The sequence below is a fragment of the Thamnophis sirtalis genome, unplaced genomic scaffold (genome assembly GCF_051295495.1).
Source record: "Thamnophis sirtalis isolate CommonGarterSnake01/CBP01778 unplaced genomic scaffold, rThaSir2_p1.2 scaffold_5, whole genome shotgun sequence".
NCBI classification, from domain to species: Eukaryota; Metazoa; Chordata; class Lepidosauria; order Squamata; family Natricidae; genus Thamnophis; species Thamnophis sirtalis.
The window spans coordinates 89,299,043-89,317,178 of NW_028261385.1; the positions used below are offsets into that span (position 1 = coordinate 89,299,043).

General features: G+C 37.2%; 1 protein-coding gene across 3 annotated transcripts in view; it reads right to left on the bottom strand.

Annotated features, from left to right (window-relative positions):
- The window catches only part of SUSD1 (sushi domain containing 1), a 43,712-nt gene that overhangs the window by 3,129 nt on the left and 22,447 nt on the right, over positions 1 to 18,136 (bottom strand). For 2 of the 3 annotated variants that reach the window (XM_087716168.1, XM_087716167.1), the window contains exons 7-14: positions 15,852 to 15,943; positions 14,570 to 14,765; positions 12,666 to 12,760; positions 8,377 to 8,563; positions 6,656 to 6,749; positions 4,957 to 5,215; positions 3,593 to 3,632; positions 1,117 to 1,210 (exon numbers count right to left, since the gene is read on the bottom strand). In XM_087716168.1, the coding sequence (XP_087572294.1) occupies positions 1,117 to 1,210; positions 3,593 to 3,632; positions 4,957 to 5,215; positions 6,656 to 6,749; positions 8,377 to 8,563; positions 12,666 to 12,760; positions 14,570 to 14,765; positions 15,852 to 15,943 (1,057 nt within the window). Of the gene's footprint in view, positions 1 to 1,116; positions 1,211 to 3,592; positions 3,633 to 4,956; positions 5,216 to 6,602; positions 6,750 to 8,376; positions 8,564 to 12,665; positions 12,761 to 14,569; positions 14,766 to 15,851; positions 15,944 to 18,136 lie in introns of those variants that run through there. The other variant, XM_087716169.1, reaches the window with a different exon arrangement.

The window sequence follows — 18,136 nt, forward strand, 5'->3', positions numbered from 1 at the left end:
GAGAAACATTGGAGAAAGGATGAAAAACGTTAAGCCCAGTTAAACCAGTTGAAACACAGAAATACAGAAAATAAGACAAAGTTACAAAATCAGTCAATAGTCAAATGCAAATGTAGCCACTCAGATATTTTGAGCAGCTTAGTTTTCTCAGCAGCAACATTTGGTATGTTTGTTTGGCTGACAAATATGTGATCTGTCTGAATCCCTTATTAAACAGCAGAATATAATGTTTCCAGTGATAATATTTTACAAGATTCACACAAATAATAATTTTGAAAAGTAAAACATAAAGGCAGATCCTTTTAAAAGAGTTCTACATGAATATATACTTTTATAATACACTAGAAAAATTAATAGCTAAATGTTTACAGCTAATTTTATATCGCTCTTCATAGTAGTCATTTAATATAGATTCGATAGATAGATCATAGACATAGAGATGGATAGGTAGGTAGGTAGATAGGTAGGTAGACAGACTGATAGACAGACAGATAGACAGACGAGGTTGCTAGTATATTGCATATATTGTATATCACACATATGCTATATATTGCAAAAGGAGAACTGAGACAATATCTATGGACCCCTCACATCCTGGACATAAACTGTTTCAACTCCTCCCCTCGGGATGGCATTGCATTCCAAAACAACAGGAATAGGATTTTCCCTTGCGCCATCAATGTGATGTACACCTAATTCTCATAGTGCTGTCTAATGTCTATGTATAGTTGCACTGGTGCAGTGACTAGCATGCAGTATTGCAGCCTAACTGTACTGACTGCAGCAGTTCGATCCTGAATGGCTCAAGCTTGACTCAGCCTTCCACCGTTCGTCAGTAAAGTCAGTAAAATGAGGACCCAGATTGTTGGGGTGGGGGGCAATTATGCTGACTCCGTAAACCTCTTAGAGAGGCTGTAAAGCACTGTAAAGTTCTCTCTCTCTCTCTCTCTCTCTCTCTCTCTCTCTCTCTCTCTCTCTCTCTCTCTCTCTCTCTATCTATCTATCTATCTATCTATCTATCTCTATCTCCAGCTTATTGCTTATCTTGCATTCATTGTGAAAGGAATAACTGATCTTTGAGCTTAAATAACATATAGGTCACTTAACGTTACCTACCATGCTAGGCAGAGTAATAATAAAAAGATGGTACTGATAGCAGCAACTGAGCTTAAAATAACAATAGTCAAGTGCTGTACTGGAAATGATATATCTGAAAGAAAGAAAAAATAAAACAACATTTGCCATGTAACATGTAATAAAGGAATTTAGCAAAGGTCTGTAACCATTTGAGATACACATAGACACTATTGTTTTCCCATGCTTTGCAGTGGGAATTGCCAGAAATCTCCTCTCTGATCTGCAATTTGCACTGAACAAGCTGTACAATTAAAGTACAAGCAAAAAACCATCATCAGTACGGCGTGTAACCTTTTAGTCGTTATTAAAATGGGAAGAATATCAAAGTTGGTGGCAAAATTAAATTGAGAGGCTCCTTGTTCTGACGTGAAGGCTATCTCTTACGTACAAAGATTATTAGATGCGATTACCTCCAAAAACAAATTAAAAACAACAGTGAGTCGAAAACCTGAACTGTTTCCGGGGGACAGGAAAGTTCATCAAGAGATAAGCAAAGGAAGTTCAGGATTTTTAACCACCATCAAATTACAACTTGTGCAAACTGTCCTCCTTAAAGAAAAGATATTCGAGCAATCCACAAAACATTTGCCCACTGACAATTTCATCCTCATTGCAATTTCAATCTTACATCAGTTGAGCCACTCGGCTGCATCCGACAAAGAGAGCTATGCCTTTTAATAACATTTGTTAGTTGGAAAAGGTGCCATCAGACTCCTAATTTTGCGACACCACAGGCTAACATAGCTCTTCTCCTACAATTAAATGGGACATATCATGGTCTATATTTAATACATTGAGAGGGAAACCCTAGAGCTGCAAACCTATGGCATATGCAGCCTTCTCTGCGGGCACACGAACCATCACCCCAGCTTAGGTGCAGCACACATGGGTGTGCGCCTCCCACCAGCCGGCTGATTTTCGTGGTCTCTGCTGCACGTGCAGGGTGTGGGGGGCATAAGGAGACACATGCACATGTGTTGGGGTTGGGGGGAGCACGGGGGGGGTGGCGTTCCCCTCCATGACCCATTTTTGGTCCCAGGAGACTGCAAGGAGGCCTGCTAGGCCCCAAACAGGGCACGGGGGTGCATGCGCGGGTGTGTGTGTGCATGCAGGGGGGTGTCACGGACACATTGCATTATGGGTGTGGGCGCACGCGTAGGTGCATTTTCAGCACACAACGATAAAAAGGTTTGACATCACTTCCCTAGAGGATGAGGGAACTAGTTTTCAGTATAGATTTCTGTTGACTGGACTTAAAATTAGCAAACAGCATTTTCTTTTAATGTGTTGCATAGACCTAGGCCTTAGTGTTTAGTTGAAAGTGATTTTAATTTTAGCCAGCGTCTATCCACTGAAGTATGAAGACCTCTTCCGTGTGTGTCCAACCCATACGATCCTGAGCTTTCTTTTGCAAATTGGGTCCCTGCAATACTTGCTGATGTCGTTGATCCATCTTCTTTTAGGTCTCTTTCGTGGATGGTTTTTATCAAAGTGGGATCCATTCTATGACTGCCTTGGTTCACCAGCCATCAGTTCTTGCTATGTGACCAGCCCATTTCCATTTCAATTCTTTTACTGTCTTGATATTCGTTTGTTCTCTAATCCATGTGCAGGTCTTTCTGTCTTGTCTTGTAATGCCAAGCATGTATCTTCTCATGGCTCTTTGCACCACTCGTAGCTTTTCTATCAATTGTGGGGTTAGTGATTTGCATGTGTTCCTAATTATCTCCCAGCTGTTGACCCAGGCTATGTGTCTTGTCTACTCTAGCTACATCTATCTGGAAAACCCAGGTAGAAAGGTGAATGGGAAGGTTTACAGATTCTGTATGCCTCAACAGATTGTGACTGCGTGACTGAGCAACCACAGACTGAACCTGGGATGTGTGTAACACCTGACGCATGGCACAAAAGGCATTTGAGCCAATGCTATCTAGCTTCCTGCGCAAGCCTTTCAGCATTTAATGCAAAGAACTGGTTTCATTGAATGTCAATGTTCAGTGGGGCTGAAGCAAGCAAAGATGAGGGTAGAAAGATGACACCTTTCTCTCTTTTTCTCTCGTAATTTGCTTGAAAAGATTTTTGAATTGGGCCGAGCAACACATAAACTTGCCCTCTGTCTAATCTATCTCCTGAAAATGCTCCATATTCTGCAGCTTCTGGAGGAGTTTTACCAGCATCAAATCATATGAATGTAACTTGTTTAGAAATTTGTAATGGTGTTATTGATGTTAATGTGTCTATCTCCTAAATCTAGATTTACAGCAGTGTGGGGGTGGTAATAAACTGTTATTATTAATGCTTCACTTGACAATTTAGAAGAAAAAAATATTTCGTAAAGATCTGTTCCTGTGTGAATTGCTCTTGTGTGTATCCTTGGACAAGTTTCTTCCCCCCCCCTATCATTTTGTCTCCCTGCCTCAACAACCCAGTACTATTTTATCAGTAGAAAACCTACCTCTAATATGGGCCCATATTACACAGGACTGCGTTCTCATCTGAGGGAAAAAAGACATGTAATGTATTTTTTTTCTCAATACATAAAAAACTCTTAATCCTCATAAGGATGTGGAGATCTTTCAATTTTAGAATGTGTGTGCTCCTCACTTTCTTATATAACATCTTACATTTCTCTACTCAGTCTCATAACTTAAATTTAAAACTTCTTTGAAAAAAATATTTGTATGTATTTCACATAATTTCTATATTTTTGCATGGCACTCCGCCATAATATGCAAAGCATTAAAATGCTATTTTACATATTCATTTTTCATGCATATTCATTAAAATGAAAATTAGAATTGATCTGATCCTTAGTTTCACCTGACCGCAGGATGCTGAGACCATCATAAAAATGTGCCAATCACAAAATACTCAAACTATGATCATGTTACTGCAAGAAACTGTGACAAGTTACAAAATGCCCAAATGGCAATCACAGGAGCACTATGACGACAGGTTATAAACCTACTTTTGCAATGCCATCCTAACTTCAAATGGTCACTGAATGAGGCAGTTGGTAAGTGAAGACTACCTATACCATCTTAAATGTATTGAATACTCAGTTTCTTTTTCTCTCTCTATAAAATAACCTTGGAAACAATTGTACTTGATCACAGACTACCTCCATCTGGAATCTTAAAACAGGTCGCATCACATTTCCTGTCCTGGGCTTCTGTACTTTTTAAAAAAAAAATCAAAACAGAGAAATAATAGAAAGGGGTCAACATAACATCCCAATATATCAATATTGAGTTGACTAACAGGTCAATTTAGTATCATCTGAACTTGACTTTGGGGGGCAGGGGAGAGGTCTTATCAAATGGGGGAGAAGCATGATCCTGCCCTTGTTCCCACATATCCCTGACAGTAAATATATTCTGACTCTTAAGGATCCTGGGATTGAAGGTTTGATTGGTGATCCATTTGGTGGTCATGCTCTAATTATTGATTTTTTTTAAAAAAAATTCACTTCACTTACCAACTGCCTCATTTAGTGATTGTCTGAAGTTATCATGACCTTGCAAATGGAGTTTATTACCAGTGCTGCCTGAGCTAATATCACTTCAATTTAACTGAAATCTCTCTTGGTCTTAAAAGAGGCAGGTAAACACCTTTTTACATTCTTTCGTAAATAGTTTTGATTGTTTTGCATTCTTCTAAATACTATTATGTTCTTTTTGGCATGGTCATGTTAAAAAGCCTTTGTTTTCAATTCATTTCATTGCCAACTTCTCTTTTGTAAGCTGCCTAGCAATCTGTGGAAATGCAAATATAAAAGGAGCAAAAAAAAAATGGGAAGAATTTTAAGAGTCTTCATACCCAATTCCACTTGCTGACAGTCCTAAGTACAATGCAATACGCTTTTCTTGGTTTCAAGGGAGCATTATAAAATCCTCCATAATATAGTCGGTCTCCGAGAACAAAGGTCAACCTGTTCTCAGGGATGCTCTTGGCTGAGAACTCAGCTGTCACGTAGCTACCAGATTCTGAACCTTTGGTGAAGTAGGAGTGGTTGGTCAAGGAGTAGCAATTAAAGTTGCAGAGTGGAATCCCAGGAATGACAATCACTTGGTAAGAACTAGAAATCAGAAGATAAAAACATCAAGTCACCCGAAGAACTATTTTTACTGCTATTGAACTTTGCGACCTAGCCTGATGCTGCTTTCAGTGTCAGTTGCTCAGGTGGCCAATATTAAATGATTTTTGTACCTATGACCTACCTTATTTGCAGGGCCTTGGCCACAAGAGACAATAATCAATCAGAACAGAGCCGAAAGGGACCTTGGAGGTCTTCTAGTCCAACCCCCTGCTTAAGCAGGAGACCCTATACCATTCCAGACAAGTGGCTGTCCAGTCTCTTCTTGAAAGCCTCCAGTGATGGAGTGCCTACAATTTCTGAAGGGAAGCTGTTCCACTGGTTAATTGTTCTCACTGTTAGGATGTTTTTCCTTTCCAAAATGAACAGATTCCTTAATGCAAATTAAATAATTGTCACTACTCCTTATCTTCAAAAACCTCCCAGAACCAATGTTTCTGAATAGGGTAAAATGGTGAAAGTTCCTACCTGCCTCTGAACAAAGCTCAAGAGTCAACAACTGAATGAACTAACCAAAATGATCTAGTAAGCACTTTGGGATGTTAAACTGCAATCCATATGCAAGAGGAACAAATCCATATTTCCCATATACAGGTAGCCCTCGACTTATGGCCACAATTGAGCCCAAAATTTCCATTGCTAAGTTAGGTGAGTTTTGTCCCATTTTATGATCTTTTTTGCCACCGTTGTTAGGTAGATCACTGAAATGTTAATGTTAAGTGAATCTAGCTGTCCCCATTTGCTTGTCAGAAGCTGGCTGGGAGGGTTACAAATGGTGATGACAAGACCCTGGGACAGTGCAGCTGCCAAAAATATATGCCTGTTGCCAGGCGTCTAATTTTGATCACGTAACCATAGGAATGCTGCAATGGTTGTAAGTGTGAAAACCAGTCATAAGCAGTGATGGGATTCAATTTTTTTTACTACTGGTTCTGTAGGCGTGGCTTGGTGGGCATGGCATTGCAGGCTTGGTGGGCGTGGCATGGGCATGGCAGGGGAAGGATACTGTGCAATTTCCATTCTCTCCCCACACTAGGGGAAGGTTACTGCAAAATCCCCATTTCCTCCCGATCAGCTGGGTCTCGGGAGGCAGAGACTAGATGGGGGTGGGGACAGTCAGAGGTGGTATTTACCGGTTCTCCAAACTACTCAAAATTTCCGCTACTGGTTCTCCAGAAGTGATCAGAACCTGCTAATACCACCTCTGGTCATGTCACTTTTTTTCAGTGCCATTATAATTTCAAAAGATCACTAAATGAATGGTATAAGTCAAGGACTACTTGTACTATTGCTTTGAACAACAGTGATATTTGAAAGGAGAGGAAACAAAATAATCAGAGCAAGTAACGTTAAAAAACAAAACAATTACATGGAAGTAAGCGTTCTTGGGTGTCTGAAATATGTAGCGTAAAAGCCAGAGACCTGATTGGACCATTTTTTTCTTCAGCTTTCAGAAAGCTCAATAATGGTATAAAGTGTTGTGTTGACATGAATTCTACTTGTGGTGATGGTGGATCTAAAAAACAAATAGGCAGTTATTATTGTAACATTTTAATGTATTCATTCAGCATTTATTTATTCATTCTTTAAAAAAAAATCACACCCTTTTTTATTAGGAATCCAAAACAACATGCAAGCAGCAAAATCAAATCATATCAGAACTGGCAACAATAAAACAGAACAAAAATAATGGTTAACAGAAAATGCAGCCTGGTTTATAAAAATGAGATTAGTCTACACCAAAAGCTTTCTTAAGACTTTTTTGTAAAAAAAATACCTTGGCTGAAAAAGCGTAACCTGCCAGCACTGTTGGCAACTACTGTCTATTTTCCAAAAATGACCATCTCCTCATACAGGGCCCAAAACTCAACTCTTAAACTCTATGTGAAGGGGAAAATGATGAATATTTCTCTTTGACCAGAAGTTTTCTCATTGTTCCAAAGCTTAAAAAAAACCCAAACAGATGTAAATTATATTTAACAGTACATTGTCATTGGGACACAGCAGTCAGTAAAATTTTATATACCTTTTTTGTGCATAAAATGCTGCCAGTATGCATGTTATCATTATTTGGTCCTTGTCCTACAAATAAACTACTGACCACCATTAATTCTGTTACACATTAACAGGATTAACATTAATCCTTAGTGCACTCTAGAAAGGATTCAATATACCTGATGGATTCAGTAAGATTCCAGATGGGACTTGAAGAGTTTCCCAGTGACCTGGGGGAATATTATTTTAATTTTTACTTGTTTTCAGTACCTGATATATGATAGGGATGGGTAAAACTCACTGATTCAAAAATGAAATATTGCACAAAACTCTGGAATGCTCTGTTCCACCTCTGGACCAATCTGAACTCTTCTTGAATCACTAGCAGTTTGCCTAAGCTGTGGTGGTCTTCCAGACATTTTCAAATTCAATTTCTATAATTTTGGATAGGAATTCTGGAAGGAGAAGTCCAATAGACCTGGAGAACTTCAGTTTGGGGAAAACTGCTGTATGGTTAGACACAGTGCAGGGAGTCCTTAAGTTATGACTGGTGTCTTAGCAACCATTTGAAGTCACAACCGACCGCCGCAGAGCTACTTATGGCCTAGTTTTAAAGTTCCAATGGCTGTTCTCCCCACAGTCACATAATTATATTTGGGGTGCTTGATAACCAGCCCATATTTACAATTGTTTGCAGCATCCCATGATCATGTGACCACAATCCACATTGGTTTTTTTTGCTGGAAACGGGTAATTATTTCCTATTTCCTGGGGGAAAAAACATTCAGAACAATGGGTCCTCTTCACAAGGGTGCCCAGGCAGTTTCTGTGTGGAAAACATACTCATTAATAAGGAATGAAGATCCACTGAAGGAAGGACAGTTTAACAATAAACCCACACTGTTATTAACTTTTAAAGATCTGCTACCTTGCTTCTTATAAAGTATAACTCATGAGGGGAACAAGTCATGTTTTAGGTCTGATTTCTGCAGAAATATTGAAAATGACTGTATATAAAATTATTTAATCAAACATGGAAACTGGAGCTCTGGAGAATGTAAAGTATCTTCAGCTGTGATAGATTCTCATACTGAAGGAACAACCTTGGAATAAGAAAAAAGAAGAAAAATTGTAAATCAAGGCACTACCTGCTAATGGGATGCTCAAATTGATGAGGACACTATGATTTAGGTCAGCAGTGGAGATGTTTACAGTGTAATTGCTGCCTGAAGATAAATTGAGGCACAATTCTGGATTCCAAGAATCTGTGGTAAAATTAAGAATCATTTCATGACTGAATTCCTTCTGATACCAGCGTAGGCCCACTAGGTGAATCTGTAACAAGAAATGCATAATTAAACACATCTGACACTGTGAATTATGCTGTGTGTATGACACTAATGGACAGCCTAAATATACATGTACTGAAAATAATGTCTAATCTGAGAGAAAAAAGGTATGATGGGAAAGAAGCTTTCTCTAACCTGATGCTTCCTGGTGAATTGGAACTACAATTCCCAGCCAACAAGGATCATTCCAAATGATCTGGAAGTTATGGATTGAGGAAAGCTGGGTTAAATGTATACAGTAATGAGGGGTGGGGGGATGCCAAACTAGATAGCAATAACACTTAGACTTATATACCACTTTACGGTTCTTTACAGCCTTCTCTAAGTGGTTTACAGAGTCAACATATTGCCCCCAACCATCTGGGTCCTCATTTTATTGACCTCGAAAGAATGGAAGGCTGAGTCAACCTTTAACCGGTCAGGATAAAACTCCTGGCAGCAGGCAGAGTTAGCCTGCAATACTGCATTCTAACTACTGCACCACCCTGGCTCTTGATGATAAATAATCCATGCCCTGAGCCTTATTTCAAAACACTTGAAAGTGATTTTTCCAGACTTCTGACAAGAGCAGTTCACCAGGCAGAGAGGAAAAGGTAAAAAAAGAGATTGACTTCACAGTCCATGGTATGCATGCATGAGTACGGTAATTTAAAAGCTGCATCTGCAAACCATTCACCAGGACCAGGAAGTCCACTCCACCCCCACTTCACATGTTTGTAAATCAAGAGATAGATTGCCTTGTTCCTTAGGTTTATTAAAGCTAGCTGTTGCTATTTGGATATGTAGTTCTGCAACATCTGAAGAGCACCTGCTTTATACCTTACAGGCCTATTCAAGAGAAGAGGCATAACATAATACTTTTTCATAACAGACACAAGAATACTTGAGATTAGAACTGAGGGAGGAGCCAACGTCGCGATGACACATCGCGCGGACCTGACAGTCTGGGTCCGCCGATGAAACTTTTGTCCTTGGACGGTCCAGTAGTACCTAAACCGTCCCGAAGAGACAGTGACAGGGAAGCCAAAGCCTTGCTGGTCACAGGGACACCACAAAGTCCCTGTTTGACCCAAGGGTAGAGCTTCCAACCGAAGACAAACAGGCAGCCCCCAGGCTGGCTAGTCGGAGACGGCTCCCGAGGAAAAGGCGAAGTGAAAGCGTTCCATCTGGTGAGTTTTTTTTTTCTTTTTTTACTTTTAGAAGATCTGCGTTAAGAAACTTAAAAAAAAAATTAACTAGTCCTCAAAGTAAGAACAAAGCGGCGAATTTGATACTTATTGGGCTGCTAATAGAAAATTTCCTGCTCTAGTTCGTAACGATGTTTTGTGGATTGAAGTAATTGCAACATTTCCTGTCTCCCCACTTGTAATCTATGGACTGATCTTTTTTTCTCTATTTTTTTCTTTTTACTACCCTAATTTTTTCTGTTGGCTAAATTAAACTTCTTTTCTTACTTCAACAAATTTTTGCTTCTACTGGTTAAAATTATGTTAAAGATATCTAAGGGAAAGATAAAAAAATAACTGATTAATTATTGAATCTGCCACTTGGAAGCCAAAGTCTGAACTTTGTTTCTGTTTTGGATACAATGTTTCCTGTGTTCTGCTTCACTTGGTTTTACTGACCTTGCAATGGAAGTGTTTGGAATTCACTTATAAAACCTGATAAAGACTTAATAAACACGAAACCTGTTTTCTTAGTGCTTCTGGTAAACATTCTGGCAAGAGAAGGAAAAGACAAACAAGAGATAAAAACCCTCCTATTTTAAAAACCTTGAAAGAACTTGTGTTTAAGATTTAAAATATATATAGACACATTTCCTAAAATTTTGACAGGCTAGAGTGGCAGATTCCTTTTCCTATTTTTTCTTTATATTCCTTCACATTTTGAAAAATGGACCAATACTCAGAGGAAGAAAATCTAATAATTCAACACATCCTGGCTGGACTTCAAAATATTTCGGAAGGACTTGAGAGATTTGACAAGAAATGGCACAGTCTATGGGGTGCTACAGTTAAAGAGGAGGGGGTTGGAGCCCCAGAGATCAAAGAAGAGAATGGAAACATAGAAAATAAAGATAAGATGTTAGATGAATCCATTAATGGACTAAATACGAGTGAAAGCGAAAAGAAGGGAAGCTGGAAAAGTGTTTTTGACAACTTGGAGCCTTTCTTTCAACTTTAAGATGCAGGAGGGAAAAAAAGAGGGAAAAGGATGGAATTAAGAAGACAAATATATCCAGAAACAACCTTGATAACCAAAGCTAAGCCTACGTTAGTAATAATTAAAGAGCAATGAAACTACATGAGAGATCCTTTAAGCTACAGGGTGCGGAGAGAAGCTTTAAACTCTGAAAAGATCCCAATAAGAGAAATGACGCAGCTGCTGGTGAGAGAGAAAGGACCATTTTGCTACTGGAAAGACACTGGTTGATAATGCCAATTGATGATAAAAATTAGCTAATTTTTGATGATTAATAAGTAGGGACTTTAGTATTTTGTAGACTCTTATAGGTTATCATTGAATGTTTATTCGTTAACATATAATATATCATGATATATCAACGAATTGATAACCTTATTAGGATAACCAACCAGGCCACAAATTGTAACTGAGATTTGGTGAAATGACTTATAAATCTTATAAATTTGTGTTTAGATCCTGTTATGAAGCTATAAATAATTTGGATTAGAATGAGAGGTGATATGACATAAATAGCAAACAATTGTTTTCTCTTTTCTTTTCTGTCTTTTTCTAATTACAATAATAAAAGGGAATGTTAATGCATACTTTGGTGATTATCAACTAGAAATTCCAATTTGGATTAGAAATGGTAAACAATTGGTTTTTTTTTCTGTCTTCTAACTACAAAAACAAAAGGGAATGTTAATGTATACTTTGGTGATTATCAACTAGAAATGTCAACTTTTTTTTAAAAGATTGTCTTAGATTTTAAATGGTTATTTTGTTAACACATATTAATAGATTGTTGTTTAGAGATTGTTGCTTTTTTGCGCCTGTGGAGAGAAGAGGAGAGAAAGATAGTAAATAACCCCTAGTTAACTATAATAATAAAGAATATGCTAGAAAGAGGAAATGTTAGATGTCCTATCAACTGACTTTTTTTCGTTAGAATATGTTATAAAGATATAAAGATATGGCAGACTAATTGAGACTGGGGGAAGGAAAAAAAAATGCCAGCAGATGGCTGTGTTTTTGAAATCTTAATTAAATGAAAATGGTGGTATGGTGATAGTAAAATATATAAATTTTTAACATATACAATTTAAACTGAATGGAATATATGTGATTGTGGAAGGAACGCACAAAATGTACTTGTGACCAATGGATACGCTTTCTACAAGATGTAATAAAAGATTATTTTTTTTCTTTTTGTGTTTTTTTCTGTAATAAAACTAATAAAAAAATTTCAAAAAAAAAAAGAAAAGAATACTTGTGATTCAATTCTACCTGATAGGGAAAATAAATTTAAATAGATCTATACTATTCCTTTGCAGGTAGTTCTCAACTTACGACTAGTTACATAGCAACTGTTGGAAGTTTGGACGTACATGGAAAAAGGAAATTATGACTTGGTTTCAATGGTTGCCCCCACCCCTCACATGACTACACTTTGGGTAATAGGAATTTATGGATGTTTGCAGCATCCTGGAGTCATGTGGCTCTATTTTACAGTATAAGAGTTTTGCCAGTTGCAGTTTTCAGCTAAATCATACTGTAGTGATGGTTTTGCTTAATGACTGTTGTGTTCGCTTAACAACCATTGCAAAAAAGGTCATAAAATTGGGTTGGTTGCATTACAATCCAATTTATGACGGTAACAACATACAACTGTAATGGGCAGGCTCCATTGCAGTTGTTTGTCAAAGTTCCATTTTGGCTTCTGAAGAGACAGCTAAAGAGCTACCAAAATCAACAAAGCCTATGAATTTGAAGAGATAATGGTTCCACCTGTGTGTTTCAGACAACGTCACTCTCAAAACTTCACCATCAACAGAAGTGTGAAAAAAGTATTTCTCAAAGCTCTTCCATTACTTTCCATTCACTTATAACTGTGCCTAACTTACCAGGTAGTTTTCCTCAGACTGTCTTCTTCCTGGGACTCTCTGCCATTTAATACAGGTGTCATTAAATATGGAGATATTGTTGAATACTGTCTTTTCTAGAAAGGAAAAAGGAAGTGGAAGGCACTGAATTAAATACTTACAAATCTTATTTTTATTGGAATTATGTATTAATAAAGATATTGAATGTATATATAAAAGCAGAGGCCTGGGGCCAAAACAACTGGTAAGTTATAGCTACTCTTCTCCTTGTTTTTCATAGGTCTTTTCAGATCAAAACACGGCAATGCAGAGAGGATATTACTGAAATATAATTCCCAAGATTCTTGACAAGACATTCCCTATTGACAGATTGTCTTGCCTGATTTCTTCTGGATCAAAAAAACCTGCACTTCCTCTCTCTAAATACTACATATAGCACACTTATCCTCCAGTCCTATTTGCTCTTTTGTTCTATGGTTTTCTCAGCCTTTCTATGACTCTATATCCTTTTCTTATTTCAGCAGACTATTTTCTAAGCTAATGTATATTTTGATCCAGTATTTAGCATGCTCTTTCCCTCGCCTCTGAATCCTACAGAATATTGTTTTTCCTGATACAAATACTACCTGTTTTTAAAGTAACATTTCTTACACCAACCTCTTCTTTTTCAATTTCCATTGAATTTCATTGATCCATTACTTCATTGTTGTTGTGCATAGCGCTTTAATTTCACAATTTTTCAAGATTTCTTCTAAATCCATTTAATCCTTCATTTAATTCTAGTTCCATTCACTCATTGAAAAGTTGACTACAAATTTTAGTTTTTACATTAAATTAATGGGTTGATTTAATGCATTCAGGGATTGCATTCCCTGTCAATCACTAACAATTCACCATTCAGAAATAGCATAGCATAGCATGACATCATATGATATGATAGCATATCGCCCATTTGCATGTTTTTGCAAGCAAACAAGCTTGCAGGCTCAGATAGTACCAAGGACTGCCCAGTTTAATACTGATATTCTCTTTTCTTGGAACTAATATGGGCATCAATTGCTTCAGAAAGCATTCAAATGAGGGAAATTTGCATGTAGGCAAACTTCCACCAAGGAACAATTATTCTTTTTGAATAAATATCTAAACCCCACTCTCAATAGCACTGAAGATGTTACCTACTTGGGTAATAAAATGTCTGCAAGTAAACAACTAGTTTGTGAGAACATCAAGAACTCCACAATTCACTATCCAATTTTGCACTGTAAATTATACCATATATTTCAGCTAATTTAAGTAGCACCTCACTAATTAATCTTGGTTGATCTTGAAAACCACTGGACATTGTTAATATCTGGATAGGAGGTTACCAAAATGCACCAATGCATTGGAAAGTTAACAAAATATCAAAGTAACCAATGGCAAATCACAGGAGTAAAGCATGATTAAAGGCAAACATTACATTTATCTTTTAATTTTTTAGTAAAAAGTGTTCCTTTTCTTTAAAGAGAAACAATGTTGCTTGTTAAATCTCATTTGGTATCCACCAGAAGTGATAGAATTGCATGACAACTGCCCCAAATTGCACAAATACGGTATGTAAAAAAATCAAATATGGGATTAGCTTTACACATACAAATTTAAGCGCATGGGTTCTGCTCCCTCCCAGATTGCTTTTATACCTGTTTGCTTCTAAATCACTTTGTGTCAGTGTATTTATATTTCAGAATCACATTTCCATACAATACAATGCAATTTTTTTCCATGAGAGAAGTATCAACATCAGTGCAATATACTGGGGAAAAAATAACTTCCTTTTCTTTCTCATTATCATAAGATCTGGAAGAGTAGTTTATGTTCCACAATAATAATTTAAGGCAAAATTTCTATTATTAATGGTTAATATTTTCTAGAAGTACAGAACCTACCAACCACTGGATGAATTACTGGATGTGCTATTCTGAGCCGTAAACGCAAATTAAGAGAGTCTGCAATAATGTCCACAGTGTAATTTGTGTGTTGCCGTAATTGCAAACACACATTTACAGTCATTTCAGTGGCGGGTGGTTTGATCAACATATCTGTCGTGTCCTCTGATTCATTTCCTAGCATCAACATAGTAACCTGTAAGCAAAAAGAGAAAAAAATATAAAAAGCAAGAGTCCACGGTCCATCTCTATAATTTAATATTTTTAAAATTCCAATTCCAACTCTCCAGAGAATTCTAGAGATTATAGTTCTGCAAGAGCAGCATCACAATACAGGTTCCCAAAGTTATTTGAAGAGAAAAGTCATGGCAATTGATTAAATTGCATGGCACTGACTTAGGCTCAACTTTTGGTATATACATGGATGAATGCTCATCATCTCTTTCTGTAATCTGCTTAACCCTATCCATCTCCCCTTTCTCAAATTCTCTCGGTCTTGTCAAGCATAGTCACTATTTTCACATCATCAGCCCAAAAGTCCACTATAGATTAGCTTCATGCCTTCCTTTTTTGATCCTACAGGCAAGGGTAATTGTGTCAAAAGCTCATATTCCTGCATCACTCCCAGAGCTACCTTCATGATACTGAACTAGGGGTGAAATGCTCTGAAGTCTGCCACCAGTTTGTGTTGCGCATGCATGCGCACTTTGCACCCCCACAGGCGCGAAGAAGCCTTTTCTAAGTCTGCAAAGCTACAGTAAGTAGAACAGTGGGGGTGGAACAGCTGTGCCACATGATTTAGATTCGCTAGAAAGCAGGATTTCCTGCTTTCTAGTGAATATAAATTGTGGGGCACAGCTGATTGTCGGAACTTTAAAAAAAACTTTTTAAGGAGGGCATAACAATTAAATTCTCAAAAACAAAATTAAAGGGTTTTATAGTGTAGATATATATTTCATAACTCTGAAGACAGCAAGAAACTAGAGCAAGATAGTAAATCTGCATTAAAAATGGTTTTGTTTTACCAAAGCCTCCCGGTTTAGAAGTACAAATACAATTGTCTCCACAAAGTTTACAATGAATCCAGAACAATGCTATCTATTACCGAGCTAGAGAAAATCATAACCATCTAAATAATTTTATTTTGAAAATTACTTGCCTTTATTGCTAGCATTTTAATAAATGTTTATACACTCATACCTACAGAAGACCGATTGCCTGTACTAAGTAATAAAGATAATTTTATCTTTCAAAGACAGAAGATATCAAATGTCTCACGAACTTGATAAGTTTCATTTACTCCAGCGCTTCCATAATGTCTCTTCCATGATACACAAGGATCTTTCCATGTAACATCAACGAAGTCTTGCACTTCTACAACACAAGAAAACAACAACCAAATACATTACTTAGCAAAATGACTTACGAAAAAGAAAAAGTCATTTATCAACCTAATTTCTTATTTTTATCATGTACTGCTAACCAATACATGAAAATTGCATTGTAAATTAAAATGGTAAGAATGTAAGAAGAGCAATCAAGCCTTATCTTGTGCAATATTCTGTTATTTCTTTTTCTTTTTATGACCCTGTAGTCCCTTAATTAAGGGGTAGAGTCAGGGCAATTGGATAGAGCTGAGTATTTACTGGCCGGATGCCCTTCCTGATGTCTAGATGGAGTTCACAGAGATATTTTTTCTTTGTGCCCTAAGAGAAAAACATCTGCCACTATCTAGCATTGAACTCTCAACCTTCCAAGTAGAAGGCGAGCGTCTTCATAACTAAGCCACCACGCCGCTCATTCAGTATTCTGGTTTTATTATTATTATTGTTAATTAAACTCTTCCATGACAGTCAACCAGATGCTTATCAAACCTAAAAAGTTAGCAGTTCTTGATTTACAACCACAATTGAACCTAAAATTTCCGTTGGCAAGCAAATTTTGCCACATTTTACAACCTTTCTTGCCACAATTGTTAAAGGAATCACTATAGTTGTTAAATTAGTAACATAGTTAAGTGAATCTGGCTTTCCCATTGACTTTGCTTGTCAGAAGGATGCAAAAGGTGATCACATGACCCTGGGCACTGCAATCGTCACAAATAGGAATCTTGATCTTTAGTCTCTTTAAATAATGTAATATCTTTTAATTTTTTTTCTCTGTCAATTTTTACAAAATTCTTCAAAGCTTTAACAAACTTCTTTTGTAATTCCAATATAGGAAAATTATTCAAGTGATTTTCTCGGTTGTTATTTGTACATGCCTTTTAATTATTAAAATATCAGCTGATTTCTTTTGTATGTTCAATGTAATATATTTTTCCATATCATTTTTATAGCCTGTTATTTTTAAATCCACTTTCACATCAGTCCCAATCATGTCAAGTAACACTTTTTCCTCTTTTTCCTCTAGCATCTTTTAAACATAATCTTTCTATAGAGGCAAAAACACTTAAAATTGATTTCTGGCTCCATTGTTCAAAAATATCCTTTAATATGACCGATGTTAAAATACTTTACTTCATTCTGCATTTGTGAGTTTGAGTATTATTATTCTTTAATTGTAATCTTTAGTTCATTCTAGTTCCCTCTTGTCTGTGAGTTTTTCAAGCCTTATCTCATTATTTTTTTTGAAGAATTAAAAACAAAACTATTTTCCTATGGGAAGGATTTTTTAATAATTAATTCCAAAATCTTCTTTCAAATTTATATGGACCCTTAAACTGTTTGTAATTTTCTAAAATCAAAGTTTTAACTACCGTATTTTTCAGAGTATAAAACGCTCCTTTTTTCCTCAAAAAAAGAGGGTGAAAATCTGGGTGTGTCTTATACATCGAATACAGCATTTTTTTGCCTCCCAAAGCCCCACCCCTTCACCATAATGGCCATGCATAGCCTTATGAAGGCTTTCAGAGAGCTTTTGGGGGCTGGGAAGGGCAGAAATTTGCAAAAAATGGGCCGTTCCCCCCCCCAGCCCCCAGCAGCACTCTATAAGCCTCCATAAGGCTATGCATGCAATTTTTTTGACAGAAAACAGGCCCATTTTCTGTTCTTTTTTGGCCCCCCACTCCTCCAGGAGCACTCTGCAAGCCCCCCCAAGACTATTCATGCCGTTTATTTGAAAAAAAAAACAGGCCCATTTTCACGAAAAACGGGCCGTTTTGGGGAGGTTTGCACAGTGCAAAAAATGTTTTTTTTTCCTTTCGGAAAGCTCTTTATTAAAGTGATTGATGAGAATTATATTGATCAAGTGCTGTGCCAGCAGAAACAAGTCTTGGGTGTTGCAGGTTGTCAGTGATTTCCTTCTCCAGCACATGTATAAATACACCTGGAAACATCTACCTACCTACCTACTCTCTCTCTCTCCCTACATATATACACACACACACACACACACACACACACACACACACACACACACATATATATATATATAGTGTCACAACCCCTGGTAAGCCCCAATTATGGGAGGAAGCTAACTGCTTCCATCATCTGTCAATCGGCTCATCACAAGAGTCCATCATGACAGAAACCCAATATTTTTACTGTTGCCTTTGTTATATTTGTG